Source organism: Phyllostomus discolor, chromosome 8 (genome assembly GCF_004126475.2).
Source record: "Phyllostomus discolor isolate MPI-MPIP mPhyDis1 chromosome 8, mPhyDis1.pri.v3, whole genome shotgun sequence".
NCBI classification, from domain to species: Eukaryota; Metazoa; Chordata; class Mammalia; order Chiroptera; family Phyllostomidae; genus Phyllostomus; species Phyllostomus discolor.
Window position 1 is genome coordinate 11,358,929 of NC_040910.2, and position 27,900 is coordinate 11,386,828.

Genomic DNA, 27,900 nt, shown 5'->3' on the forward strand with positions numbered 1-27,900 from the left:
TGTTCCAGCAACCCCCAGGAAGAAATAGATCACCTTCACAGCCTTCACTGCCTTATTTCCTACGTTACATCACACAGCTGTCCACTTACTTGCTTTGCCCCTAACTCCCACACGTGAGAGCTTCCATGGCTATTTTTCATGTTCTTTTATGGCCTGAAATACCTTCCATATCTGTCCAAACGCTTTTCATCCACCAAGGGTCAGGTTCCAGAGAACCTTCCCGTAATCCTCCAATCGGTTTTCCCATCCAAATACTTCCAGAACAAATTGTCTGCCTAACAGTACCACTTTTCATTTGCCTGTACTATAATTATTGGTTTGCATATCCGACTCCTTGACAAGACAGTAAGATGTCTGAGAACAAGACTGCTTATCTCAGTCACCAACATGCCCTTCGTATAAACCGAAGAGGCATTTAAGCATTTATAGCATGGCTCAAAGAACGATAAAGCGCAACACATTCTAATGTTAACAGGTACTCGTGGATTCTCCATTTGCTAATCTGCAACACCACATATGTCTTCAGGAGGTTTTCCTCTGCCAAGTACCAGGAACCAGAGGCCACCGCTACCGACAGGCAGATAATCATTGCTTCGCACAGTGTGTGGGGGATTAGCTATCCTTACTGGGGAAGGAGGGTGGAAAAGGAAAAGAATCAGGAGTCTTCGCTTTCTAAGAATATAGTAAACACTCACACATCCACTGAGTTCTTTGACTTAGGACCACTGTACTTTTGGTCAGGTCACCAAAATACGCAGTCATCAAAATGCACGACATCCAGGTTCGGTGGGTCTTGGCACAACCCGCCCCGTTCCCCGTGAGCTGAGGCTGTCAGACTCAGCAAACAAAAACACAATACACCCAGTTAAATTTGAATTTCAGATAAACGATGAATAATAAGTATAAGGATGCTCCATGCAACACTTGAAACACATTTAAAGTAAAAGTTTTCTGCTGTTTATCTGAAATTCAGATCTCACAGGACAGCCTGTATTTGACCGAGTAAACCTACTGTGAGCACTAACTGTGATCTCAGAAACTTCTATTCGAGGAAAGAGGCCCTCCGCATGAACAGGCAGGGCAAGTACAAGGCTGCAGGGGTAATAACCTAAGTGGCACTTGCGTGATGCACTCAAGCCACTGCTCTCCAGGTAGCAGAGGTCTCCGAAGGTAAGTACATCCCAAGGCTGGGGGCAGGGGTACTGTAACCGTTCCATCACTGTTAGAAAGATGCTGAGAGACAGGAAGCTGAAGAGAAAATCTGTTTCACATTTCCTCTTCTGTGGTAGAGGAAGACCACCTTCAAAACCTTACCCAAGATGAAACAAATAGGGTGGCAGACACAGGGGGACCTCCCAACTATTCACCCCCAGAAGCTACAGCAAATAACTGTGTTACTAAAATGAATTCCACAGGCTTGCCATGCAAATGCAGTTTTAAGACAAGTCCCCTGACCAAGATGGTCACAATGCAAAAAAAAAAGAAAAAGAAAAAGAAATATGCCCATCAGAAATGGATTGAATAACTATCGTGTGTTCATACAATGTGTCATCATGGGAAAATATCAGTGACACAAGTAAATGGGGGGGAATGGGTAACAGGGCAGGACTGTTATATAATTCTACGTATACAAATTTTTATTTTACATATGCATGAAAAGGTCTGGAAAAATATTTCTCAAATTAATTCACTCTGATAAGAGGAACATACTCAGATAAAAGAGAGGTTTTCCTTTTTCAGTGTGCCTAAGATTACTGTTTTTTATAATGTTTTTATATAACTACAAAGAAAAAACACTTTTTTTATCCATTTAAAAATAACAAATGGAATGAGAAAAAAAAAGCCTAAAGCCTGCAGGGGTAACTTGAAAACTTTCTTAAAAAATTGTGGGAGAATCTATCTCAAAAAATAAAATAACTCATTTTTCACCCACTGTACCTAGGTATTGTTACAAATGTAGACATCCCTGCAATTACGATCATAATCAAGAAACAGAACACTTTTGCCCTGCCTGGTGTGGCTCAGGGAATTGAGCATCGGCCTGCAAACCAAAGGGTTGCCAGTTCTATTCCCAGTCGGGGCACATGCCTGGGTTGTGGGCCAGGTCCCCAGTAGGGGGTGCACAAGAGGCAACCACACACTGATGTTCTTTCTCTTCTCTCTCTCTCCTCTCTCTAAAAGTAAATAAATAAGATCTTTAAAAAAAGAAAAAGAAACAGAACACCTCCACCACAAGGCTCCTGGGCACTCCCATACCAGTCAAACCCTCACCAGCACTACCCCCACATCCACCCACCTACACATACAGGCCTAGGCAACCACCAATCTGCTTTCTAGCCCTACAAGTTGCCTCTTCCAAAATTCCACATGTAAATAAACTGTATGCTCTTTTGAGTCTGAGTTCTTTAAATTAACATAGTATTGAGAATTATACATGTTGTTGCATGTATCGAGAGTTCACTTCTTTTTACTGCTGCAAATTCCGCTGCATGGATAAATCCATCGCTAATCCACTCACCACGTTCACATGGCTGCCATGCTCCTACTGCCCCTCTGCTCTTGCCCTCCCGTCCTTCCCACTCCACTCCACCGTCACCTGGGAGTCAGATGACCAGATCCTATGGGTAACTGTACTAGTTTTAAAAGGACTGTCAAACTGTTCTCCAAAGGGGCTATTTTACATTCCACAGAAATGCACATGGGTGCCAGTTGCTCCACATCCTTCCCAGCACCTGGCATTACACCATTCCAAGTATGTAGCAGTACCTCCCTGTGGTTTTCATTTGCATGTCCCTGGTGGCTAACGACATTGGGCATTGGTCCATGTGCTTACTGGCCATGCTCATAATTTTCTCTTCAAGCCATTTTCCCATTTTAGTGGGTTATTTTCAACTTATTATTCTATATATTCTGAATATAAGTTCTTTGTCAATGTATGTACTGTAAATATATTTTTTTCTAATCTTTGGCTTGCCTTCTCATTTTCTTAATGGCATTTTAAAAGAAGTTACTAATTGAAGCTCAATTCATTTCTTTCTTTTTTGTTCTCAACCAAGGACATGCTTATTGATTTTAGAGAGAGGGGAAGAGAGGGAGAGAAACATCGATGTGGGAAGCATTGATCTGTTGTCTCTCACACTCACCAGGGCTGGGTACTCAACCCACAACCTAGGCATGTGCCCTGACCAGGAACCGAACCCGACTTTTCGGTTTAGGGGACAATGATTCAACTGAGCCATACCAACCAGGGCCACCATTTTTGCTTTTAAAGTTCATGTTTTTGTGTGTGTGTGTTCAATCTAAGAAATTATTGCCCCTTTCAAGGTTGAGATAATTTCCTCTCTTGTTTTCTTCCAGGCGTGTTTAGAGTTTACACTCTTAACTCTACAGTCAGTTTTGAGTTACTCACTGTATACGATGTGAGAAAAGATTATAGTTCATTAATGTGCATACAGATATATAGTTGTTTCACTACCATTTGCTTAGAGGTTATTCTTTCTCCATAGAATTATGTTAACACCTTTAATGAAAATCAGCTAGCCTTACGTGGGTCTCTATTTTGTCCCACTGATCTGCATGCCCTACTCTAGGGCACGGCTCTTCTGGAGTCCTGGGCTCTCAAATGTCCTGGGCTCTCTAGTCTACTCCAGCTGGTTGACACTCTAACATCTCCCAGCCCGGAGGGAACCCTATAGCTTTTCCAGTAATTTACTGAGTTCACACACATTCTGGTCATTCTTTGCCTGGCTTCGCAGAATTGCATGCTATACCTGGGCAGCTAGGTCACTCAGCTCAAGACCAGCACAGAGCTACGGTATTCTTCCTCTGACACTCTGCCCCTCAGGTGAGCTGTGTCAGCTCCTCCACATTCTGTTTCCTCGGTTCCCTGAGCCTGTCATGCTCTGCTCGGACTCTTCCTCCCCACGCTGTGGCCCAGAAAGTGCTCCAAGCGGTAAGACTGTGTAACCAGGCCCCTCCTGCCCGGAAGCACAGTCCCGCGCTGCTGTCCAGCTGTCTCGGCTCTTTCAGACTGCCATGACCAAACGCCACACACTGGGTGGCTTATAAACAGCAGCAACTTATTGCTCACACATGTGGAGGCTGGAAGTCCAAGTTCAGGGGGCCAGCATGACTGGGTGAGGGCCCTCTTCTGGGTCCAAGACTTACTGCTACAGCCCCCCACACAGCAGAAACAAGGGATCTCTCCAGGACCTTTCATAAGGGCACTAATCCCATTCATAAGGATTCCTCCCTCATAACCTAATCACCTCCCAAAGGCCCTACCTCCTAATATTACCATCATTGGGGGTTAGGGATTCAACACAGGAATTTTGGAAGGACACAAACATTCAGTCCACAACACCAAAGTTTCAGCAGGGTGGTTTCGTATGTTTTGTTCCTAGTTGTTTATGGTAGGAGTATAACCTGGTCGGAGTTACTCCATCACAGTCTGAAGTGGAAAAATGCCCAATCCTGTTTGTCTGGAAGCTGATGCCTGCTAGACCTTGCAGTTACTGTGCTTTTAAAAAATATATTTAAATCCCTTTCTGCCTGCATTAATCTTCTATTTCTGTGAGACCTACCTGCTACACACTTCCTTTTCAAAGAGTGCTCTGGCTATTTCTGCATGTGTATTGTTCCGTGCAATCATCAGGCTTATAGAACCACTCCTCCCCAAAGTTGCCCTGGCATTTGATGGGGATGGAATTAAATATACGTATCAATTGAAGGAAACTGATGTCCTCCACAGCAGTGGTCCCCAACCGTGTTGGCACCAGGAACCAGTTTCATGGAAGACAATTTTTCCCACAGACCAGGGCAGTTGGGGAGATGGTCTGAGGATGATTCAAGCGTGTTATGCTCAAGCTCGCCTCCTGCTGTGCGGCCTGGTTCCTGACAGGCCCCGCCCAGGACGAGACCTTGGCCTGCAGCCCAGAGGCTGGGGACGGCTGCTCCACAGCACTGACCCTTCCCCTCTCTCCTGTCCAAGTATAAAACACATCTCTTTGTTTATTCAAGTCTTCTTCCGTGCACTTCAGTGCCAATTTTCTTTAAATAAGTTCCACATATCTATTTGTCCCTCAATATTTTATGTTTTGTCAGTTTTCTGAAAGGGATCTTATTCTCCATGATCTATTCTAATTATAGTCCTTACAAAAGAAAGCTGGATATTTTTGGTGCTAATTTTGTACTTGGCAAACTTTTATTAGTTCTAATGGGCTTTCATGGATTCCCCTGATTTCTCCAAGTAGAGAATCACATTATTTACAGATAATAATTTGGTCTCCTTTATAATATTTTTTCATTATCTTGCCTGATTGCAGAAAAATATTTATAATAGTAATGGTAGTGCCTACACTTATTGCCTTTCCAATTTTAAGGAAAATACTCTAGTTCATCATTAGACGGGATTTGACTATTGGTTGGTAACACTTCTTTATTTTAAGATTTTATTTATCTTTTTAAAAGATTTTATTTATTTATGTTTAGACAGAGGGGTAGGGAGAGAGAGAGAGGGAGAGAAACATCAATGTGTGGTTGCCCCTTGCATGCCCCCACAATGGGGACCTGGCCTGCAACCCACACATGTTCCCCTGACCAGGACGAGAATTGAACCAGTGACCCTTTGGTTCATAGGCCAGAGCTCAATCCACTAAGCCACACCTGCCAGGGCTATTTATTTTGAGAGGGAGAGAACGAGAGAGAGAGAAACATCAATGTATGGTTGATTCTCGCACACCCACAGCTGGGGATCTGGCCTACAACCCAGGCATGTGCCCTGACTGGGAATTGAACTGGCGACCCTTTGGTTAACAGGACGGCACCCAATACGCTGAGCCACACCAGCCAGGGCATGTAACAGTTATTTTTTATAATGTTAAGGAAGTATACTCCTGTATTTATATTATTAAGTGTTTTCCTAAAAAGGCAGGAGGAAAATCAGGACAAAAAAGGAAAAGAATTTTTATCAGAAATGGATATAGAATTTCATAAAATCCCATTTCCTGAAGTATTTTATTCCTACTAACATATATGTTATATTTCATATAGTAAGGAGATGTATTCTATTTTTTAATATTGAATTATGTTTGTAATCTAAATCCTACTTAGTAACTAGAACTTTTATATATAGTTGCATTTTGTATATTTATTACTATTTTATTTATGATTTTTACATCTATACTAATAAGTATGATTGTAGTTTACTTTTTTGGTATCTTTGTCAGAAACAGAATTATCCTAATTTTATAAAATATATTCCTTTTTTGTATTACTTCTATAATAAGAAATACAGTTATAAAAAAATAAAGCCTGAAAAATTATTAATAACTCCTCAAATGCCCACCACTTATTTTTGGCCAACTACTTTTAAAATTTATTTTTAATTATAGTTGACACACAATATTATATGAGTTTCCGGTGCACAACACATTCCCACAACTTTTTACACATTTATCTTTTTCTTCAGATTCTTGAGCTCTGATTATAAAATTTTGACAGGTCATTTTTTCCAACCCACCCTACATTTTAGAATATAGACATTATAGATATATTCCTGAAAAGTTGCTTGTAAAATAAAAATCTTTCAAATATACCGTCTCCAAAACTCCCTTTGTAAAAATTAGAAGATTATTTCAGATACTAGTGGCTTTTCTCTCTTCCTGGAATTCTCTTTCCCCGGATGTTTCTATTGCCCAATCCCTTACTTTATTTAGGTCTGAACTGAAAGAGCACCTCTTCAGAGAAGCCTTCCCTGTCCACCCTAATTGAAATCCCGCCTACCACCTCTCCATCCATCTCTAGCCCTGATTTATTTCTCACAGCCCTTCTGAAACAGTCTATCCCTAGTGCCTAAAAAAGGACTTAACACAAGGTAAGTGGTCAGCTCACATCTGATGAGGACAAAGCTACCCAAGGATAGTTGACCCCACTCTGGTGCCACACATTGTTGACTAAAGAGCCAAATGACTTAATTTATGAGGTTCTTTCTCCCACAATAATCAGTTCTCCAGGCCAAGAACACCCAGGGCTCCATGTAAAGGCAGAAAAGCATGAGTCTTCCAGAAATAAACTCTTGTGCTCTTTTCCCACATCGATGGTACCCAGTCAGCACCAGGTAAATATATTCTGCCTGCTCTCCCTGGCAGCTCCCTTCATAGGGTTGAATACCAACAGAGTAAAACTACGGTACAAAGAGAAAGCTCTTGAAGAAGAAACAAATGGTTTGGGTGGCATGGATGGATGGAAGTCCCCCAAGTCCCTGATCTCTCGGGTGAATCACACCTAGAAGTGATCGTCCTAAAAGTAAATCTTCAAGGAAGATGTAGACACTGGTTACTTAATGGCGTCTCTTAAGGACTCTGAACCAGTTTTAGATTCCAACAGGACGGGAATGTTTGAGTTAGCAAGCACTGAGAACAAGGGAAAAGCGGTAGCCTTTGCTTTATCTCCTTCCCACTGAATGTGCCCCCGGCTATGAGGAGGGCAGAACAGACCTTGGATTACACAAACAGACCAAGCAAGCAAGAAGAAGAATCCAGATTCCAGAGCACTCGCCCAGTGTCCTAACTTGTTTCTCAGACATGTCCCTGTGCCGCTCTGCTGGTACTAAGTGCCAGCAACAGCAGTGTCCTTTCACAGAACAGAGGGAGGACAGATTTTCCAAATACAGTAAACTCTCCATTTTCCCACTGATCAGACACTCGTCCATTAGGGCGACAGTCTTACTATATTGCAATTTAGCTCCTTCCCAACGTTCAGTCTTTATTGAACGGTGGGAACAGAAGCCAGGCCCTGGAAGTCCATGTATTTCTGGTGCTGTTATTTTTCTACCCCCATCTCTTGTGCTTTAACGTTATCAGTAACAAGAAAATAACCAAAAATGCTAATAATGTAAGAAATTCTACATGTATAAAATTTCAAAACCTGAATTTATCTTCTGATTTACAAATTACCTAAATTCTTAAATACTCACACACAATTAAAATATGATGGAACCCCCCACCCTGAATCAGAGATGTAACAAAACAACAACAAAAAACTAAGCCTGCAACTAAAGGAGACACAAAATTCTAATTTAAGATTAATTTAATTTAGGGTACAGTATACACCTAAACCCTCTATAACCCAAAGCAATAAATTTTATCAGAAATTAAGTCATGTTCTCAACGAATACTACAGCATTCTTTCTTCCCATTTTTTCCTCCCAGTTCATTCCAGCACATCCATCTTCTAACAGCTCTGGTGAGCCCGGCAGGCAGTACACGCCCTCAAACTTCGAGCACACAAACTGCATGAGGACACATGACATGTCCACGTACAACTGCATGCAGTATGCATTCCTATTCTCAAATACCTGTTTCCCATGAATTTCAAAACCATGTCATGCATTGGACTCGAGGAACGAAACGATAACGGAATACATTGGATGCCTGACCTCTTGATTTTTTACTCCATGGCTGGAAAGCTCCGAAACAGAACCTCCACTGTCAACCACTGCTGATGTCATTGTGTATTCCCTGAGGAAGCTTGAAATGCTATTAATCAGTGCAATTAGCGGTTCATGGATGATTGCCAGTATTATAGGTTTGCATTATCATGTCTTCAAAGTCAATACAGGAGTGGAGTAGACATCCAGAAATCCAATCTTCTAAAGATGATTAACCAGAGAGCCTAAAAAGAGGAAGAATTTGAAAGGTTATTAAACATATATAGGAAAGGTATAAAGTACAACCTATTCTACAATCTAATTTTTAGCATTTTGTATGAGCTAAAAAAAAAAAAAAAAAAAAAAAAGATAGGCTTATACAGCCCTGTGTCAACAGAGGGCAGTAATGAGCACTCTACTTCTTAGTATTGTCCAGTTCATGAACATAATGAAATTAAGTTCTTACCAAGCTACTGCACATTCGTGACATTATGATATTTACATTCTAAGAGGTAAAATGTTACAATTATTTTTATGAAGATGTACTTTTGTTCCTGAAATATTTTCATAGTCATTTTAAAAATCTTTTATACATACAACAACATAAAATGTGCTAGACAGAGCCAACTTTTAAAATTATCTTCCTACATTACAAAGTAAAAGACTTATTGGTTTGTAAATATTTCACTCTTCTCCTTTGGCTCATTTGGGTTATTTAATTGGATAATTATGGTCCTTTGCTATGGCAGCAATCTCACATGTGTCCACATTTTGAATCCTCTACCAGAACCATAAAACAGACTAATTTCAGTTGCTTATTATATTTTCAAATAGAGTAGTTTAAAAATAAAGCAGTGAAATCATTTGGAATGCCTTTAATATTACTTTATCATTCTTTCCTCAATACTTTTGTTGCTATTGGTTCAACAGTCAATATAGCAAAGGATTTCGAGTAAACATAATTCAATTTTCCTCCAGTAGAGAGGAATGTCAATATGTACCTCATCTAGATTTATGCACTAGATTATTCCTAAAAAAGTTACAGTTTTTGATTTTGTATATGTTAAATTTTTCATAGAAAAACTAGAGATTTATTTCTAACAGGATTTTTTCATATAAAGATTAAAGAATGCAAAAAAATTTAAGTATAAACAGAAAACAGATATCTAATAAATAAATTCATTAACACTATGTGCACTATTAAGTTTACCTGCTGGTATCATACAGATATGGAAATAAAATAATAAAGAATGTCTGTAAACTCCTACAATAAAAAGAAATACCTGAAAATAAAAAGCAGAAATTTCACCTCACTACCTAAGACCCTTCAGTACTTTTAGTCTCCTTTCCGATCTTATCCAAAGAAAATGGAGGAAATATTTGTATCTGAAGGATAAAAATTAAGAAAAATCCACAGTTCCACACACTGAAGCTCACCATTATCATATAAAGTAATGACAATTTTCAGTTTCTATTTTTTAACCATACAAATAAGAATAAAAGAAATAAGTTTTACTTACAATTTTAATGTTAAGTAGTCTAAGCATCCTTCACTATTTTCACAACTTGCCAAGAGCTAAAATATAAACCAGCAGTTCTCTGGAACTAGTAGTGGGGGGAAAAAGACAGTATTAATATAATTCTATTCAAAATATTTTTGCCCAAAATAAGTTTGATTCAGATACTATGAACTTATTACAAACCACCTCCAAATCCTGATGACACACATTACATAACTGATATAATAATAAATTATTTTTAGGCTATTGAGGAATCAGAAGTTTTTATGAAACTTACAATGCAAGTCACCACTCAATAACAATTACTAAGTAAAGACAGATGCAACATACATAGCCTATGTCTGTTATGAGGGCTTATATTTCAAGTGGCTGAAGGTATAACCCCTGATCCGCAGGAATATAAAATCAAGTTTTTAAAAAATAATCCAAAAAACTACTATAAAGCAATATTGACATATTATTGCCTAGTAAGTCAACTCTCCTGCTCCCGAAACTCTTCAAAAGCCCTCCTCCCTTCACAGCTAACCCACTGGCCCATACGCAGTGGAGCTCCGGCCTGGCTCCATCAATTGTGTCCTCCTTTTCCTCTTTCAACAGTGGGCCCTTTCCTCAACATCTAGGCATTTACAAGACCCTCTCATCTTCGATACGGAAAAGTCCCCCTCCGTGACCCTGTGCACCCCTCTTCCAACTACTGCTCTCGTTCCTTTCTCAGATAATGTTCTAAAAGAAAAATCGTCTGTACTCTGTCCCCATTTCCTAATTTCTCGGGTACTCCTCCTCTTGTAGAAGTTTGTCATCCACAGCTACCAACAGAAATTGTTACTAAATTTTGGTTGCAATGTCCAATGGACACATTTCTGTCTTCCGGGACACCGTTTCTCATACCCTCCTTGCAACTCTACCCTGAATTCCTTGCTCCCTCTCTGGCTCCTCCTTTTCAATTTCCTCTTACAGACCCTCCCGTGATTTTCAAGGAGCTTAGAGCAAGGCTACAAACGGAAGTCCACACACCACATGTACAACACAGGGTCCAGCACAAATAACGCCCCCTATGTATTAGAAAAGCTTTTATTACAAAATCATAAGCATGTAATTCCGTAACATAACAATATCACACTCAAGCACACCATAGGACATTTCAGGTAAAATGTTCCAATGAAAACTATAAATTATTACAGCCTTATGATTATCCTACCAACCACACTCAAGCAGGCCTTACTTCTGCCAGACCCTGAATTTTAAAGTTACATATCAAGCTAACAAGCTCTTAAATTGTTACTCTATCTTCCTGTCTTGACATACACATTTATAACAACCTAAAAAGCTAGGTTCTGACTTGGACTTCTTAGACTCCCTCAAGCTCTACGGGGGGCATGGGAGAATCAGACCCCTCAGACCCCTGCCTGGCCTGCAGCCTGAACCTTTTTTCTCTTCCCGACGTTAGTTCCACTCCATACTAAAAGGAGACTCACACACAGTCATATGGACGGACATCCCAGGCTCTGTCCACATGCCTGCAGACTTCTTACCCTTTGGCCACCCCTTAGGCCCAGAGAAGCCCATACATGCAGAATGGTCAAGAGAGGAGAGAATCAGAAAAGAGGCCTGTCAAGCACCACACGGGCAGGGGTTCAAATACTCAGAACTTGATTTGGAAATGGGTACCAGATGGACTAGTTCCCTTGCCCACCCCACCCCTCCACCAAATCCTAACATCATTGGGAGGGGTATAGCTGGAGGAAGGCCACACAGGGAATGAACGCTCAAGCACAAAGCCAAGAGCAGGGTCCCCCCGGGGCTAAGTCTAAGGACAGTGCCGTTCTCCTTCCCTGGAGGAACTTCCCAGACCCCATCCCTCCTCCTCTTCTGACTCCACCCTCTCTAAGCTGCCTCCCCTGTTGCCATGGCTCCACTCCAACCTCTCACCCAGTCTAAACCATATCGTGGGCTCAAGTCTGTCCTCTGGACACTTTCTGCCTCTACTTCATTATGAACTTAAAGAGGGTATAATACATCGTAAGCATCTACTCCAGGACATTCCAGGCACGCCATTAATTGATCCAGTAATGCAACAAATATTAACTGAGCACCTATTATATGCCGGCACTGTTTTGGATGCTAGAGGTACAGTTAATGCATAAAGCAAAAGTCCTTGTCCTTATGGATCTTAAATTCCAGTGGGAAGAGATGACAATAAAGTATGTACAACACATACATAGATGGTGATAAAGGTAAGGAGACCAATGAAACAAAGGGAGAGACTATTCGGCAGGGAAGACGGTTGCAATTTCAAACTGAATGGTCAGAGAAAAAGTGACATATGACTAAAGAACCTAAAGTAGGAATAAGCCACGTCAATAATGGAGGAAAGAGCCTTCTTCAAAGGAAAGAGAAAATTCACGCTCGGCGATAGGGAATACACCCGACTAGTTCAAGGGTCAGCGAGGAGGCCAAGGTGGCCGGAGTGAAGTGAGCAAAAGGAAGAACAGAAGGTGATGACCGAGAGGGGAGGGCCCTGCAGGCCTCCTGCAAGGGCTCTGACTCTTACTCCAGGGGGAGGAGGGTTTCATATGCAGGGAGATGACCTGACTGTTACGAGGATCATTCGGAAGCCGGGGTGACAGCAAGGGACAAGGAGATCAGTTAGGAAGCTCCTACAATAACTGGGTGAGAAGTGATGATGGTGAGGACCAGAGTGGTAGGGTCTGGAGAGAACTAAAAGTGGTCCATGTTTAGCTATATTTTGGAAGGCGAAGTGGAAAGATTTGCTAGCGAATTGGATGTGGGGTGTGAGAGGGAAAGGAGGCAAGAATGAATCCAAAGATATGTCACAGCACCATTGAGTGGAATGGGGAAGAGTATGGTAACTGAAATCCAGTATGTGTGTCTGTCCTGACCTAAACTCGTTTACCTTCTCCCGTTGTGCTCAGCTCAGTTACCCCACACAGGTCACCTACATCACCGGGATCCGAGACCCCTGTTTACGTCAACACTGTCGCGCTCTGGCTGCTGACCCCTCCTCTGCAATCTCACCCCCTCTGTCCTCCTCGAAATCCTTAGTGTCATTGCTCTGTATTGTGTGTTGTGAGAGCCTCGGAATTTGTCTGTTCGCCTCTACTCCCGCCCCACTGCCAGTCCCCCGACGGCAGTATCAGGGTGACCCGAGACGAAGTAAGGTCAGCCCCCCCCCCAAGTCTTCGGGAGTTAGTTCCTCATCACCTGCAAGGTGAAGTCCCAACCTCTCTGCAAGCACCCTGGGTTAGCAGGAACCAACGAGAGGCCTGGGCCTATTTTCAGAAGTTATGAAACGTTCGTTCCGGTATGTTCGGGTATGAAAATCATGTACCTAAGGCTCACTTGTCCAGCCTCACCTTCCTTTAGTTCCTCCATCTAACTTTTTTTTTTTTTTTGAGAGAGAGAAAGAGAGAACACACTCAAGAAAGAGAAACATCAATTTGTTGTTCCACTTACTTATGCATTCATTGGTTACTTCTTGTATGTGCCCTGACTGGAGATCGAACCTTGCAACCTTGGAGTATCGGAATGATGCTCTAACCGACTGAGCTACCCAGCCAGGGTCCCTCCGTCTAACTTTATACCACAGTCTTCGGTAGTTCCCTGTATTCTTCCCTCTGGTCTTCAACATTCTTCCCCTGCTTCCCCACTGGGCCAACTCCTAGCTGTCTTAAAAGTCTCAGCTTTAATGCAACCTCACCCCCTCCAAGTTCAATATCATTTGCCATTATTCTCTTCCCCCAATCACATTAGATGCCTCCCTCACTAAAAGCATCCATGAAATAACAGCCTCCAGCGGATCACTCAACCTCCCGTCAACCATGCTAAGCCCAACACCTATACCTTTCCCTCGGTGCTCTCTTCACTTCCTTCGTCGGCTCCCTGCTACATTCCACAAGCACCAAGTTTTAAGACTCTGCGTGTCCAGGCGTTTAAGACCCGTGATTTAACCAGCTAGTCCAGGGCCTTTCAGAGAGTGGGGACAGAGTCAAGATGTGATGAACGCAGGAATAAGCAAACACGCTCCAATCAGACGCGTACTTCCACTGTTCGCTGCACACACCGAGGTCTTTCAAACCCCCCTCCCTTTGCTGGTGCTCTTCTGTCACCAGGAATGTCCTCTTTGTTTACTCAAACTCCACCTGCCCTCCAGGGACAATTTTTTCCCCCACACAATGACATCACCTCTTTCCTGTCTCTCACTACACCAGTTCTTCCAGTCATGTTTACTGAGCACCTAGTGCACGCCACACAGCACTATGCCAGGAACACAAACATGAGGTAAAGTCTCAGCCTGCAAACAGTTTACAGTCTGGTGAGGAGAAACACACAGACTCAATTACAGTGTCAACGCCATGAAGACAACTACAAAGTACAGAGGAGACGGAAAGGAGGAACACCCAAGTCAGCTTTGGGGGGTTCTAGAGAGACGTCAGAGGGGCGCCACCATTAGCTGGGGACTTAGATAGAGACGGAAGGGGTGAAGACTGGTGTAGCAATAAGAGAAGCAACTTTGAATAATAATACTAAATGAATTCTCAGGACTGAAGAAAAACCGTGTGAAATGATAGCGAACCTAAGTACCTCCCAGAAGTAAATTCTGCTCGTACAATAATTCGGTTGCTTAGAACACAGACCACATTCTCACCAAAAAGTCTGTTTATGATCTTACTTATACAAAGCACAACAAGGCAAACTCATTCTATGATACTAGAAATAGGATACTACAACACGAAGGGCTAATATTACTAGTATATGAAGAACACTTAAAACAGAGGAATAAGGGACCAAAAAAACCTCAGGAAAAATATACAATTCACAAAAACAGATATAAAAATGCAAACATATGAAACAGTATTCAAATACATTCATGGAAAAATGCAAGTTTTTAAAAAATGGTATACCATTTTTCTCATCTGTCAAATCGGTAAAAAATTTAAATGAAATGGACGATATCGTTGTCGGTAAACTGTGCGAGCTTACGGATGCTGCTGGGAAGACAAAGTGACACAACACTGTGGGAGGGGAAGTTGGCGACACCCAGCAAGGCTGTGCGAGCATTGACCGTCTTTTTAAAGAGCTTTATTGAGATATAATTAACATATAAGTTCATCTATTTAAAGTATATGATTTGATGGTTTTTAGTTGTATGATAGCACCACGATCTAATTTTAGAACATTTTCGGCACTCACACTCCCCACCCTTCCCCCGACTCCTAGTCCCTGGCAACCACTAATCCACTCTCTCTGTCTAGAGAGCTGCTTGTTTGGGCTTTTCGTGTAAACAGAATGATATCATATGTGGCCTTTTGTGACTGGCTTCTTGCTCTTAATGTGTTTTCAATATTCACCTGCGGGTAGCATGCATTAGGATTTTATTTATTTTTATTGTTTTTTAGAAAGAACTGTTAGCCTGCAATTCTGTATTAGCGAGAAATGGTTCTTAGATAGAGGCTTTACATCCTAATTCAAATGTATCCACATTTCAAGTCAAAGAACTACCTGGAACCGAAACATAAACTTTTCCATGGTGCTCAGCAAAAAGACCCCCTGTAAAAGCAGCCAGGGGAACAGTGCACCTCCACTCCCATTAAAGGGTTTGCAAGATCATCTCCCTCTACCTAATTAGGCCACAGGCCTACAGCTTCCTCCACAGGGTCTGGAACACGCGCGCCAAAGGGCCAGCAGAACATGCAATGAATGGAAGAATGAACAAACGCACGATTAGTTTTATCTGAAGGACGAACTATCGTCTTCTCCATTGTACCTGGGACTCTGATCACCAGGCAAAGGGAGATGAAGTTCTTCTAACTTTAGAGGTTAAAACGCAAACCTCCAGCCTTGGCAGGGCAGAATCTCTTAGTCTTGAAGAGGTACGTCGGGGGTCTCTCAGAATTCGGCACATCGCCGTACTCGCAGCTAGAGTAAGGATACACAGCAGGTGAAAAAGGAAAAAGATGCAGGTGGAATCTGGAAGAGTCCACGTGCAAGCTCCCCGCGCCCTCTCCTTCCCGGGAGAGGTCCAGCAGAGCTTACTCCTCCCCCAGCAACAAAAAGGCGCCAGTGTGCGTGCAACCCTTCGGCCCAGGCACGCCCATCAGAGATGCAGCACCCGAGGTTCGGTGCAGGCAGGTCCCAGGCACCCTCTGCCTCACCTGTCCCAACCTTCCAGACCCCCAGAAGGAAAGCAGGTGTTCAACATGAACCGTACTGTTCGCACGAACAGCCGAGGCACAGTGAGTCACCCTCTGCAGTTACCGGGAACACCCCGAGAGCCAAGTTCCCAGGTACCAGCCAAGGGCCAGCCGTGCAAGCAGCCTGGCTAAGGACAGCAGTTTCAAGCCTGCTACGTTAACTGTTTTCTGAAGAGCAAGTTATTTAACTTCCTGAAAATCTCAGAAACCGTAACGATCTGCAGTGAAGAGGACATCGACACCATCTCTCCTGCGTGTAATATAAGGGAGGTTTAAAATGCTTTATCATTATGGAGTGACGTCATGATAGCGTTTAAGTGCTTGGAGACGACACGGTAAGAACAACGTCTCCGCGTCCAAGTATGACGTAACGACTCACGAGGGCAGACTCCCTGGAGCATTCTCAACTTGTCCAGGTTACCAAATAAAACATAAAAAAATGAACTTGCTCTGAGAGTTTACTTAAGCACACTATTAGAGAACAAAAATGTGAGATGAAAACATTCACTAATCCTTTTTAAAGTGAATGTACTTTCTCCTTCTTTCTCACTATATTCTAAAATTAAGTTTAGATAAGCATGAAATGTAGAGTTTAGAGTATTACACGTTTAAAAACACAGAACTGAGTTTTGTAAGAAAAACCTACTTTTTTATTCAGGCATCTAAGTTGTATCCACTGTAAGGTTATAAATAAAAATACTCAAAATTTGTCCAGGTCACTCATAAAAACATTGGGACTTTGACCTTTGAGTATTGATTAGGGCTGAGTAGAAGCCTATAGACCATAAAATTAGCAGATTAGAGAAGTTTTGGGGTTTTGTTCTTTGGCAATAAAGCAAATTAATGTTAGCTTGGGAATCAACAGATTAGCTTTACCCCAAATGAGTCATATCAAGGACATTAAAGATTTTAGGCAATAAACAGAATATTTTTTAACTGTCTGGATTTTATCAACATTTTGTCATTCCCCTGCAATGAAGCGGAAAATGAGACTTTCATTTAAAGTAGTCCCCACTTATCCACAGTGGGATATACTCTGAGACCCACAGCGGACGCCTGAAGCCGCCGACAGCACTAGAAAATGCGTAACTTTGTTTCCTCTGCATACATAGCTCTGACCAAGTTTAACTCACAGATCAGGCACAGTAAGAGGCTAACGACAACAACAAATAAAAGTGGAACAATCAGAAAGTACAATAAGGGTTATGTGAACACAAGCCCTGGGGTGCCTCGACGGCAGATCTGAGAACCCAGAGGGCTGCTCAGTGGCCAAGGGACAGGGAGGGCGTGTGGCGTGGACATGCTGGACAGAGGGATGATTGATGTCCCGGGCTGGACAGCAGGAAGCCTCCAGACTTCCTCACGCCACTCGGAACGGCGCACCACTTAAACTTACGAACTGTTTCCCTGTGTAATTTTCCACTTAGTACTGCGAACCCCACGGAACCGCAGGTAGCTGCACCCACGGGAAGCACAGCCGCGGACGAGGGGAAGGCGACTGTACATGCTTGGAGCACAGCATCCCGTCCACCCCACCAACACAGACCAGGACACGGGCTCCATCAGAGCCGGCCTGCAGCCGTTGTCATTGCCACTGCACAGACACCTCTCAGAACGGTGTCCCGCACAGAGTTACACAACAATTTTATTCCTAGTTTCTGTCTTCTACAGTATTATCTCTAATACGTACGGGCGCACCTCAGAGATGTCTCGGGGTTGGCCCCAGGTCAGCACAATAAATCAAGTGACACATGAGGGCCAGTCACAGGAATCTTTCTGCTGGAGGAGGGCTTTGCCACCAGCTGGCAGAAAGCAGGGCATCTTTTCAGTGCAACAACCCGAAGCACACCCACGTGTGCCCTTTGTCAAGCTACTTTCAACTGTTCTGGGGAAAGGCAAGCACCTTCTAGCCGTAGACACAACACTGAACATAGTCAGAATAAATGTCTAGTGAATAAAAGGGCAAGAAATATAGTCAGATGCATAGTATAAATCAGTATTGCCATGGAATTATAGTAGCTCAGCCTGCTTGCTGGAGGGAGGGAGCACAGAGCCCTGGCCACCCCACGGCCTACTGGCAAGCCTACCCACCCGCAGGAGCGAGCGCTGCCAGCCCCCTAGCCGGTCACGGCCTCTTTTTCTTCCAGAATGAGGCTGGTCACCCACTCCAATTCCCCCTCTAACTGTCCTCCTCTGGAGGTCGACTCTATGGAGGACCACGGCATTCCTACAAAGAGAGCACCAGTGATGAATACAATACTTTTTTTCATGAGTGAGACTTTATTGGTTGTTCTGAGGATGAGTGCACAGACATTTCAATTTGTACACAATTCTTAACATACGTACCAGAAATGTAAAGTCCTGCAGTTGTGATTCTTTTCTGACGTTATTCCAGCAATTTTCCAGCTTAAAATTGGGGGGCTAACTTTCTTAATAGAGTATCAGATGCCAATTATCTACAAATGTTGATATGCTGTTACATCAAAGCCTGACAATTTACTATCGTATATACTACATAATTGAATTTTCAGTCTTCACAGCACATTAACACAGTTACTAGGAAAACTGAACTACCCCAACAAAGATGTTACAGAGCGTCCAAAACTCTGACGGGGAGAGCCGAGGTCAAGGAGTGGCTTTCTTTAGGAAACAATTCCACCAAAAACATGAGAATAGAAGTAATTTGAAATGTTCAAGCCATAGTAACTGCACGACTGGCTCCACACTGTGGTTTAGTATGCTCTGTGTTACAGGGCATAAAAACTACCCCCATCTATGGACTGTTCAGTCGACACCCAAGACAATCAAAGCCTCCCATAATTCCATATCCCACTATGCTCTGGTTGTACCAAAAAATAAACCACCAGCAAATGGTTTCACCTCTTAAAAAAATCATTTACACTTAAAATGGGATGAGGTTGAAGTCCCTCCTTAAAAATGTTTCTAGGGCTACTAAAAGACGTGCATTTACAAAAGAGTCGATACAAATATTCCTCTGGATTGTGCAAGAAGGCGGACAGGGACCACGGGTAAGACATGATATTAACCACACTCGGCTGCTGCTTCTCCTGCTCCATCCGAGGCTGGGTTCTCCTCGTTCCTAGCTTCTCCATTTTCCGCAGGTGGATGGACCTTCCTTAGGTTCCTGGTTAGCCACTTGGGCCTGTTTCCCCTTTGCTCCCCTTTTCCCTTTCGTTTGCACTTTTTTGTCTGCAGATTTATCCTTTCCTGCAGCCTTTTTTGGCTTGGTTTCCACTTTTGCAGGAGCAGGTCTGGCTGACGACCTCGCCGATCTCCTCTCGGGCTCCTCCTTCACCGCCCCCTCCGCGGAGCTGACCTTCCTCCTGGGCGTCGTGGCGGCGGGGCGGGCTGGCGCGCCGGGTGCCTGCTGGCCGGGGCCGCGGCGGCGCACGGGGAACCTTGGCAAGCCTGGACTGCCTGGCCGCTACAGCTTCCCCCGCCCTGGTGAATGTAACAATTTGTTTACCATGGTTGTTCAAAGACTTTGGTGGACAAATGCTACAATGGAGACCACCGCGGAGGAGCCACTGAATCCCATTAAACAAGACAGAAAGGACGGCAAGGTATACCACGTGGCGAATGTCTTTCCGCACAGGAGTTGTGTGTGACCTCAGGATGCCCGCCCTCAGACTCGGGAAGATGCCCCTTGAAAAGCTGAGAGCACAGACTGCTGTGCGGGTGATGATCGTATATTGGTGTTCGTGATACAGGTCGAGAGGGTCTTCCTCGTGCAGAGGTTACTCATATGAAGATCCCTGGAATTTCTGGCTCTTACTTATCAGAGATCAGGGTGAAACAGATTACATTAATTGCCATGGAAGTCAATGTTCCGGAAGCCTGAAAATGTCACGATATTGATGGTGTTAAGTACAATCCAGCCCTGGCCAGATGGCTCAGTTGATGGGATCGTTGCCATACACCAAAAGGCTGTGAGTTTGATTCCCCATCAGGGCACCTACCCCCCGCCCCCACACACACACACCCAAAATGCCCAGCTGGGGCTTCATCTCTCTCTAAAATCAATAAACATATCCTTGGGTAAGGGGGGGGCATGGGGAGAGAAGAAAAGGAAGGAAGAAAGCAAAGGGGGGAGGGGAGGGGAGGGAGAATGGAAGGAAGGAAGGAAGGAAGGAAGGAAGGAAGGAAGGAAGGAAGGAAGGAAGGAGAAAAGAAAAGAACAAACCAGGTTATTTAGAAGCAACACTTAATGAGTTTAAATTTTATAAGATGCCAGAGAGAAAATCGGAAAACCATTTTGCTTTGAATGGAGAATTCAAAAACAAGGCTTTTGCTCTTTAAATTATTAAACCTACTCGTGAACGTCGGGGGAAGCACTGCTCATAAAGCAGTGACGGAGGCGTGCGACAGTCCTTTCCACTGCACGCCAGTTGAGTCGGTACCACCTTCACCCAACAAAGCGACGGAGAAGAACAAGTGTGGCACCTCCTTGGCAAGTGATGGGAACATCTGCCATCAAGAGTCCAGTCCCCAAGGACTTCCAGACTCCACCTCCCCAGGTGCTAGAGGCAGAAGAGCTGTGAGAATCTGCCTTCTGCTGAAACTTCATTCCGCCCCCCCCAAACTTTGTAAGATAGGCATTATGTAAATGAACACTGAATTTAAAAAAAAAAAGAATTGGAGCAATTTTAAAAAACCTTCCAAAGTATCGGGTACAGCTAGTTGAGCCCTGAACAATGAGGGGGCTGGGCTGTGGACCCCCACCCAGGTAAAAATCTGCAGAGAACTGTTGACTCCCTGCTGTTGATTAGAAGAAGCCACAGGAGGAGCAAAAACAGTTAACACATATTTCGTATGTTATATAATTTTCTTATAACAAAGTAAGCTAGGAAAAAATGTTAAGAAAATCACAAAGAAGAGATAATATATTTACAGAACTCTACGTTTTTAATGGAAAAACCTCACATATAAGGAGGCCTGTCCTGTACATTTCAAACCCGTGTTGTTCTGGAGTTACTTTTACCTGGGTTGATTTGATATATCTGGTTTATCTGAAACATGTTTGGTTTCCCTACTGAAAGGTATATTTTCAATATTAAAAATACTATGGCATTATAAAAGGAAATATTAGCCTTTACTGGTCACATTATAAAAACTATAGATTTTTGGTTTTAATAACCAATAGTGTGGTACTTTGACAGGGTAGTTTATCTTTGAAAATTTTATTCAGCCCTGACTGGTGTGGCTCAGTGGATTGAGTGTCCTCCTGTGAACCAAAAAGTCGCCAGTTCAATTCCCTCTCAGGGCACATATCTGGGTTGTGGGCCAGGTCACACCAACATACATGTAAGGAGAGTCCCAAAAGAAAAGGAGAGGGGAGAAAAGGACAGAAAAAATATTTAAAGAAATTATGGTCAAAACTTACCAAATTGTTGAAAAATATTAATCTGTAGATTTTAGTTTAGTTATTCCAAAATAGAATAAACACAAAGAGATCCACATTTAGAAACACATCATAGTGAAACTGTTGAAAACCAAAGGGAAAAAAATCTTGAAAGCACAGAGAAAAACAACTTGTCAGAAATAGTGCAGACCAGAAAGCAGGAGATAACATACACAAGGTGCTGAAAGAGAAAAAGTCTGTAACCAAGAATTCTATACCCAGCAAAACTATTCTTGAAAAATAAGGAAAAGGTAAAAACAATCCCCCCCCAAAAAAACAAAGACTAAGATAATCCACTGATAACAGACTTGTCATACAAGAAATCCTAAAAGAAGTCCATCAAGCTAAAGGAAATAACCATACTATAATTCGAATACACACACACACACGTAAAGACCACATTAAAAGTTAAATATACACGCAAATGTGAAAGTTTAAATATTTTAAACTAGCCTGGCTGGAGTAGCTCAGTGGATTGAGTGCTGGCTGCGAACCAAAGCATCGCAGGTTCCATTCCCAGTCAGGGCACATGCCTGGGTTGCAGGCCATGACCCCCAGCAACCGCACATTGATATTTCTCTCTCTCTCTTTCTCCTTCCCTTCCCTCTCTAAAAATAAATAAATAAAATCCTTTAAAAAAGGAAATGAAAAACTTGCTTTAAAAATATTTTAAACTATTTTATTTTAATTTTGTAAAAGATTCCATTTATTTTTAGAGAGTGGGGAAGGGAGGGAGGAAGAGAGGGAGAGAAAGAACAGTGCGTAATTGCCTCTCATGCGCCCCCTACTGGGGACCTGGCCTGCAACCCAGGTATGTGTCCTCACTGGGAATTGAACCAGAGACCTTCATTTTCACAGGCTGGCACTCAGTCCACTAAGGCACACCAGTCAGGGCATCTTTTAACTTTTTAAAAAGACACACAACTGCAAAATATCATAAAATTGTATTGCTGGGCTTCTAATACATACATATATAACATATACAATACTAACAGACAGGAGAGGGGAGAAAATGAAACTAAGTTTCTATATTTTACCACAATTAGTCAATCTGAAGTAGACTGTGATAAATTAATATACATATTCTAATTCCTAGAGCAACTTAAGAAAATAACTAAAAAAATCTAGTTGGCTGATACAGCTCAATGGATTGAGTGCAGGCCTGCAAACCACAAGGTTGCAAGTTTGGTTCCCAGTCAGGGCACATGCCTAGGTTGCAGGCCAGGTCCCTGGTGGGGGGCTCATGAGAGGCAACCACACATTAATGTTTCTCTCCCTCCCTTTCTCCTTCACTTTCCCTCTCTCTAAAAAATAAATAAAGGCCCTCACTAGTGTGGCTCAGTGGATTGAGCACCAGCCTGCGAACCAGAGGGTTGCCAGTTTCATTCCCACTCAGAGAACATGCCTGCGTTTCAGTGAAAGGCACCCACACACTGATGTTTCTTTCTCTCCCTTTCTCCCTCCCCTCCCTTCCCCTCTCTCTAAAAATAAATAAATTAACATATTTTTTTAAATAATAAAATAAATAAAAACTTTTAAAAAATAAATAAAATCTTGAAAAAGAAAAGAAAAACTAGAGTGGCCACACTGACACCAGACAAAATATTACTATAAATGAATATGGATCTTTCATAATGATAAAAATGTCAACTTATCAGTAAGATAAAACAATTATATTTGTATACCACACCTATTACCAGTATCTCAAACTATCAACGAGCTTGATCTGACACCTACAGAGCACTACGACCAACAACAGCAGAATACACAGGGTCTGGCCCACATAAAGCCCCCTTTTTACTATGAAATCTTTTTATTACAAAATCATAAGCGTGTAATTCTGTAACAGCAATATCACACTCAAGCAGGTGTTACTTCTGCTGGACCCTGTGTATTCTTTCCTAGCACAGATGGAACATGTCCTCAGAATAGATTACACACTAAACCACAAATATGTCTCAATAAATTAAAAATGAGAAGAATCATACAAAATGTATTCTCCTACTACAGGGGAATTAAATTAAAAATCAACAACAATGAAACCTGGAGAATTTAACTGGAAATTAGGCAACACATTTCTAAATAACCTGTGAGTCAAAGAAGAAATCACAAAGGAAACTAGAAAATATTTAGAACTAAGCCCTGGCTGGTGTGGCTTCATGGGATTGAGCACTGGCCTGTGAACCAAAGGGTCTCCAATTCGATTCCCAGTCAGGGCACATGCCTGGCTTGTGGGCCAGGACCCCAATAGGAGGCGCGAGAGGCAACCACACATTGATGTTTCCCCCCTCCTTTCTCCCTTCCTTCCCCTTTCTCTAAAAATCAATAAGAATAAATAAAATATTTTCTAAAATAAAATCAAAATAAGTAAATAAATCTTTTAAATAAATAAATAAAATCTTTAAAAAATAAAAATGTATGGGGTGCAGCTATCAGTGTTTGGAGGAAAATTTATAGCTTCAATGCCTAGGCAAGAAAGGATGACCTCATATTAACAACCTTAGCTTCTACTTTAAGAAACTAAAAAAAAAAATAGGCAAACTAAACCCAAAGCAAGCAGAAGAAAAGCTTTATAAAGATTACAATGGAAATCAGTGAAATAGAAAACAGAAAAAAACAATTAAGCCAAAACTTGTTTCTTTGAAAAGAGCAAACTTGACAAACCTTTAGCTAGAATGACCACGTAAAAAACAGAAAGGACACATGCTACCAATATTACAAATTAAAGAAAAACATCACTACCTACACTAACAAAATTAAAGACATACAGGAATATTATGCAGTATACGTCAAAAATATTAAATAGCTTAGAGGAAGTGGACAAATCCATAGAAACACAATTACTGAAACTAACTCAAAATTAGCAGAAAACTGGAATAGATCTATAATAAGTAAAGAAATTGGTAGTTTAGCCCTGACTGGTATGGCTCAGTGGATGAGTGCGGGTCTGCAAACCAAAGGGTCACTGGTTCAATTCCCAGTCAGGGCACATGCCTGAGTTGTGGGCCAGGTCCCCAGTGGGGGGTGTGCAAGAAACAAACCATCTATGTTTCTCTTGCACATTGTATCTCTCCCTCTCTTTCTCCCTCCCTTCCCCCTCTCTAAACAAAATAAAATCTTTTAAAAAAATAAAAGAAACGGTTAGTTTAAAATTGTCACAAAAAGGAAAAAACAGGCCCAGATGCTTTCACTAGTGAGTTCTATCAAATATATTCAAGGACATAATAATAGCAATCCTTCACAAACTCTTACAAAGTAGAGGGAGCACCTCTCAATTCATTCCATGAGGCTAGTATTATTGTTACAAATTCCAAAGACATCACTTGGAAAGAAAACTACAGGCCAGTAGCTCTAAAAAATATAGCCACAAAAATGTTCAACTAAACATTAGCAAACTAAATCCAGCAATGTAAAAATTACATACCATGACCAAGTGAGATTTATCTCAGGAACATTGTCTGGCTTATTATCTGAAAATCCATTAATATGATACACCACATTGATGTAATGGAAGCAGAAAGCACATAGTCATCTCAGACACTAGTGTGACCAGCCATACTGGTTTGTCCAGAAACGAGGGTTTTCCCAAGATCCAAGACTTCCAGCGCTAAAAGCAGGACAGTCCTAGGCAAACTATGACAGTCACGCTACCGGGTGCAGATAAGGCACTTGACAAAGTCCAATGCCCATTCGTGATAAAAACAAACAAACAAACAAACTCCAAACGAACTAGGATTAAAAAGGAATCTGCCAAATACAGAGATCTGCTATAAAACGCTGTGCCTGTACTTAACAACACTGTACTGTACCCTTAGAAAGTTAAGAGAATAGATCTCATGCTACGTGTTCTTACCACAACAAAATATTTTTTTAAGTAGAAGGTTTGTGTAACTAGAACACACCACTCAAAAAATGGAAATTTCCATGTTCATGTATTAGGAAATTCAATATTGTAAGGCAGCAATTCTCCCCAGATTCATCCACAGACGCAATGCATTCCCCATCAAAATCCCAGGAGCTCTTTGCAGACATTGACAAGCCAAACCTTTTTCTACGGGACACAGAATCAACACAGTTTTTAAAAACCAACACAAAACTGGAGGGCTAACAGTGCCTGGTCTCGTAAGGTATCATAAAGCACGTCAGCCAAGACAAGGTGGTGATGGCACACGGACAAGACATACAGACAATGGAAAAGAATCCAGAGCTCAGAAGAAGATCTCTACATTTACCATCAATGGAGAAATGTCTTTCTCGACACATGGTGCTAAGACAATCCATATGCAGCTGATGAACTTAGACCCTTATTGCCCAGCGTATATAAATATTAATTCAAAATAGATCATAAACCTAAATATAAGAGCAAAACCTGCAATAAAACATCTAGAAGAAAACAAAGGAGAAAAATCCTCAGGACTTTGAATTATGCTGAGAGTTCTTATGACAACAAAAGATTAATCTATAAAATAAAAAACTGAAAAATTAAACTTCATCAAAATGGAAATTTTTTGCCAAAAGAAATTTAAACTTTTTTAAAGATTTTATTTACTTACTTTTAGAGAGAGGGGAAGGGAAGGAGAAAGAAAGGGAGAGAAACATCAATGTGTGGTTGCCTCTCATGTGTGCCCACACTGGGGATCTGGCCTGCAACCCAGGCATATGCCCTGACTGGGAAACGAACCAGCGACCCTTTGGTTCACAGGCTGCCACTCAGTCCACTGAGACATATCAGTCAGGGCAAGAAATTAAAACTCTTATGCCTCAAAAGACTGCAATAAAAAAATGAAAAGACGAGCCACAGACTGAGATAAAATGTTTGCAAATCATGTATCTAAAAGGGACTTAAACCCAGAATATATAAAGAACTGTCACAACTCAATAATAGTAAGACAGACAAAACACAGGCAGAAGATTTGAGTATCTATCTCACCAAAAAGGATATATAAGTGGCAAATAATCAGATGAAAAAATGCTCAACACCTTGAGTCTTTAGGAAAATGGAAGTTACAACCACCACAATGGGTTAACCACTTCATTCATACCCACAAGAATGGCTGTGATTAACACTAAAGACAATAACAAACGTTGGCAAGAACGTGGAGAAGCTGGAACTCTGTCATACATTGCTGTTGCAGATGTAAAATGAATGGCCGGTTTTTTAAAAAATTTAAACAGATGACTCAGCATTTCTATTCCTAGGTATCTACCCAAGAGAATGAAACCATATGTCCACATAAATACTTGTGCTCAAACGTTCAAGCAGCATTATTTGCAACAGTCAAACACTGGAAACAATCCAAAGGCCCATCAACTGGTCAACGGATAAAATGTTGCACAGCTACACAATAAGATACTAGTCACCAATAAAAAAAGAACAAAATACTGATACATGTTACAATAAGTACAAGCTCCAAAAATAGTACAAGTGAAAGAAGCCAGATGCAAAAGGACTACATATGGTACGATTCCATTTACATAATCGGGGGTTCAATCCCCAGTCAGGGCACATGCCTAGGTTGCAAGGTTGGTCCCCGGTCGGGCCATGTGCGAGAGGCAACCAATCCATATTTCTCTCTTGCATGGATGCTCCTCTCCCTCTCCCTCCCTCCCTGCCCCTCTCTCTAACACCAATAAACATGTCCTCAGGTGATGACAAAAAAAAAACAACAAAAAAATAGAAATGGCAAATCTGTAGACAAAGCACAAATCAGTGGTTGCCTGGGACTAAGGGGTGAGAATAAGGGCTAACTACAAACAGGCTAGAGGGAATTTTTGGAGGTGAAAGAAATCTTCTAAAACTGGCTTGTGGCAATAGTTTAACACTTTTATATATTCACTAAAAATCATTGAATTGCGCATTTAACATGGATTAATTTTTTTATATTAAATAACTCAAAAAAATGCCCTGGCTAGTGTGGCTCAGTGGATTGAGTGCCAGCCTGGGAACCAAGGGGACGCCAGTTGGATTCCCCAGTCAGGGCACGTGCCTGGGTTGCGGCCCAGGTCCCCAGTATCCCGCATGCAAGAGGCAACCACATACATTGATATTTCCCTCTCTTTCTCCTTCCCTTCCCCTCTCTAAAAGTAAGTAAATAAAATCTTTAAAAAAAAAGTTCAAAAAGCTGATTATCTTAAGTGTACATATCCGAGAGAAATGAAAACATGTCCACACAAAAACATGACCACAAATGCTCATTAGCAGCATTATTCATAGTGGCTAAAGAGTGGAAACTCAAATGCCTATCAACTAATTAATAAATAGTGTGTGGTATACCCATACAATGGAATATTACTCAGCAATAAAAAGCAATGAAAAGA

The 27,900-nt window shown here is 41.9% G+C and overlaps 1 protein-coding gene across 3 annotated transcripts in view; it reads right to left on the minus strand.

Annotated features, from left to right (window-relative positions):
- Nucleotides 1-27,900, minus strand: part of ELF2 (E74 like ETS transcription factor 2) — an 84,491-nt gene that overhangs the window by 54,077 nt on the left and 2,514 nt on the right. For all 3 annotated transcript variants that reach the window (XM_036031826.1, XM_036031824.1, XM_036031823.1), the window contains exons 2-3: nt 9,949-10,033; nt 8,438-8,673 (exon numbers count right to left, since the gene is read on the minus strand). Coding sequence is in view for 2 of the 3 variants with exons in the window: in XM_036031824.1 (XP_035887717.1) it covers nt 8,438-8,509 (72 nt within the window). In the remaining variant the exon portion in view is untranslated. The remainder of the gene's footprint in view (nt 1-8,437; nt 8,674-9,948; nt 10,034-27,900) is intronic.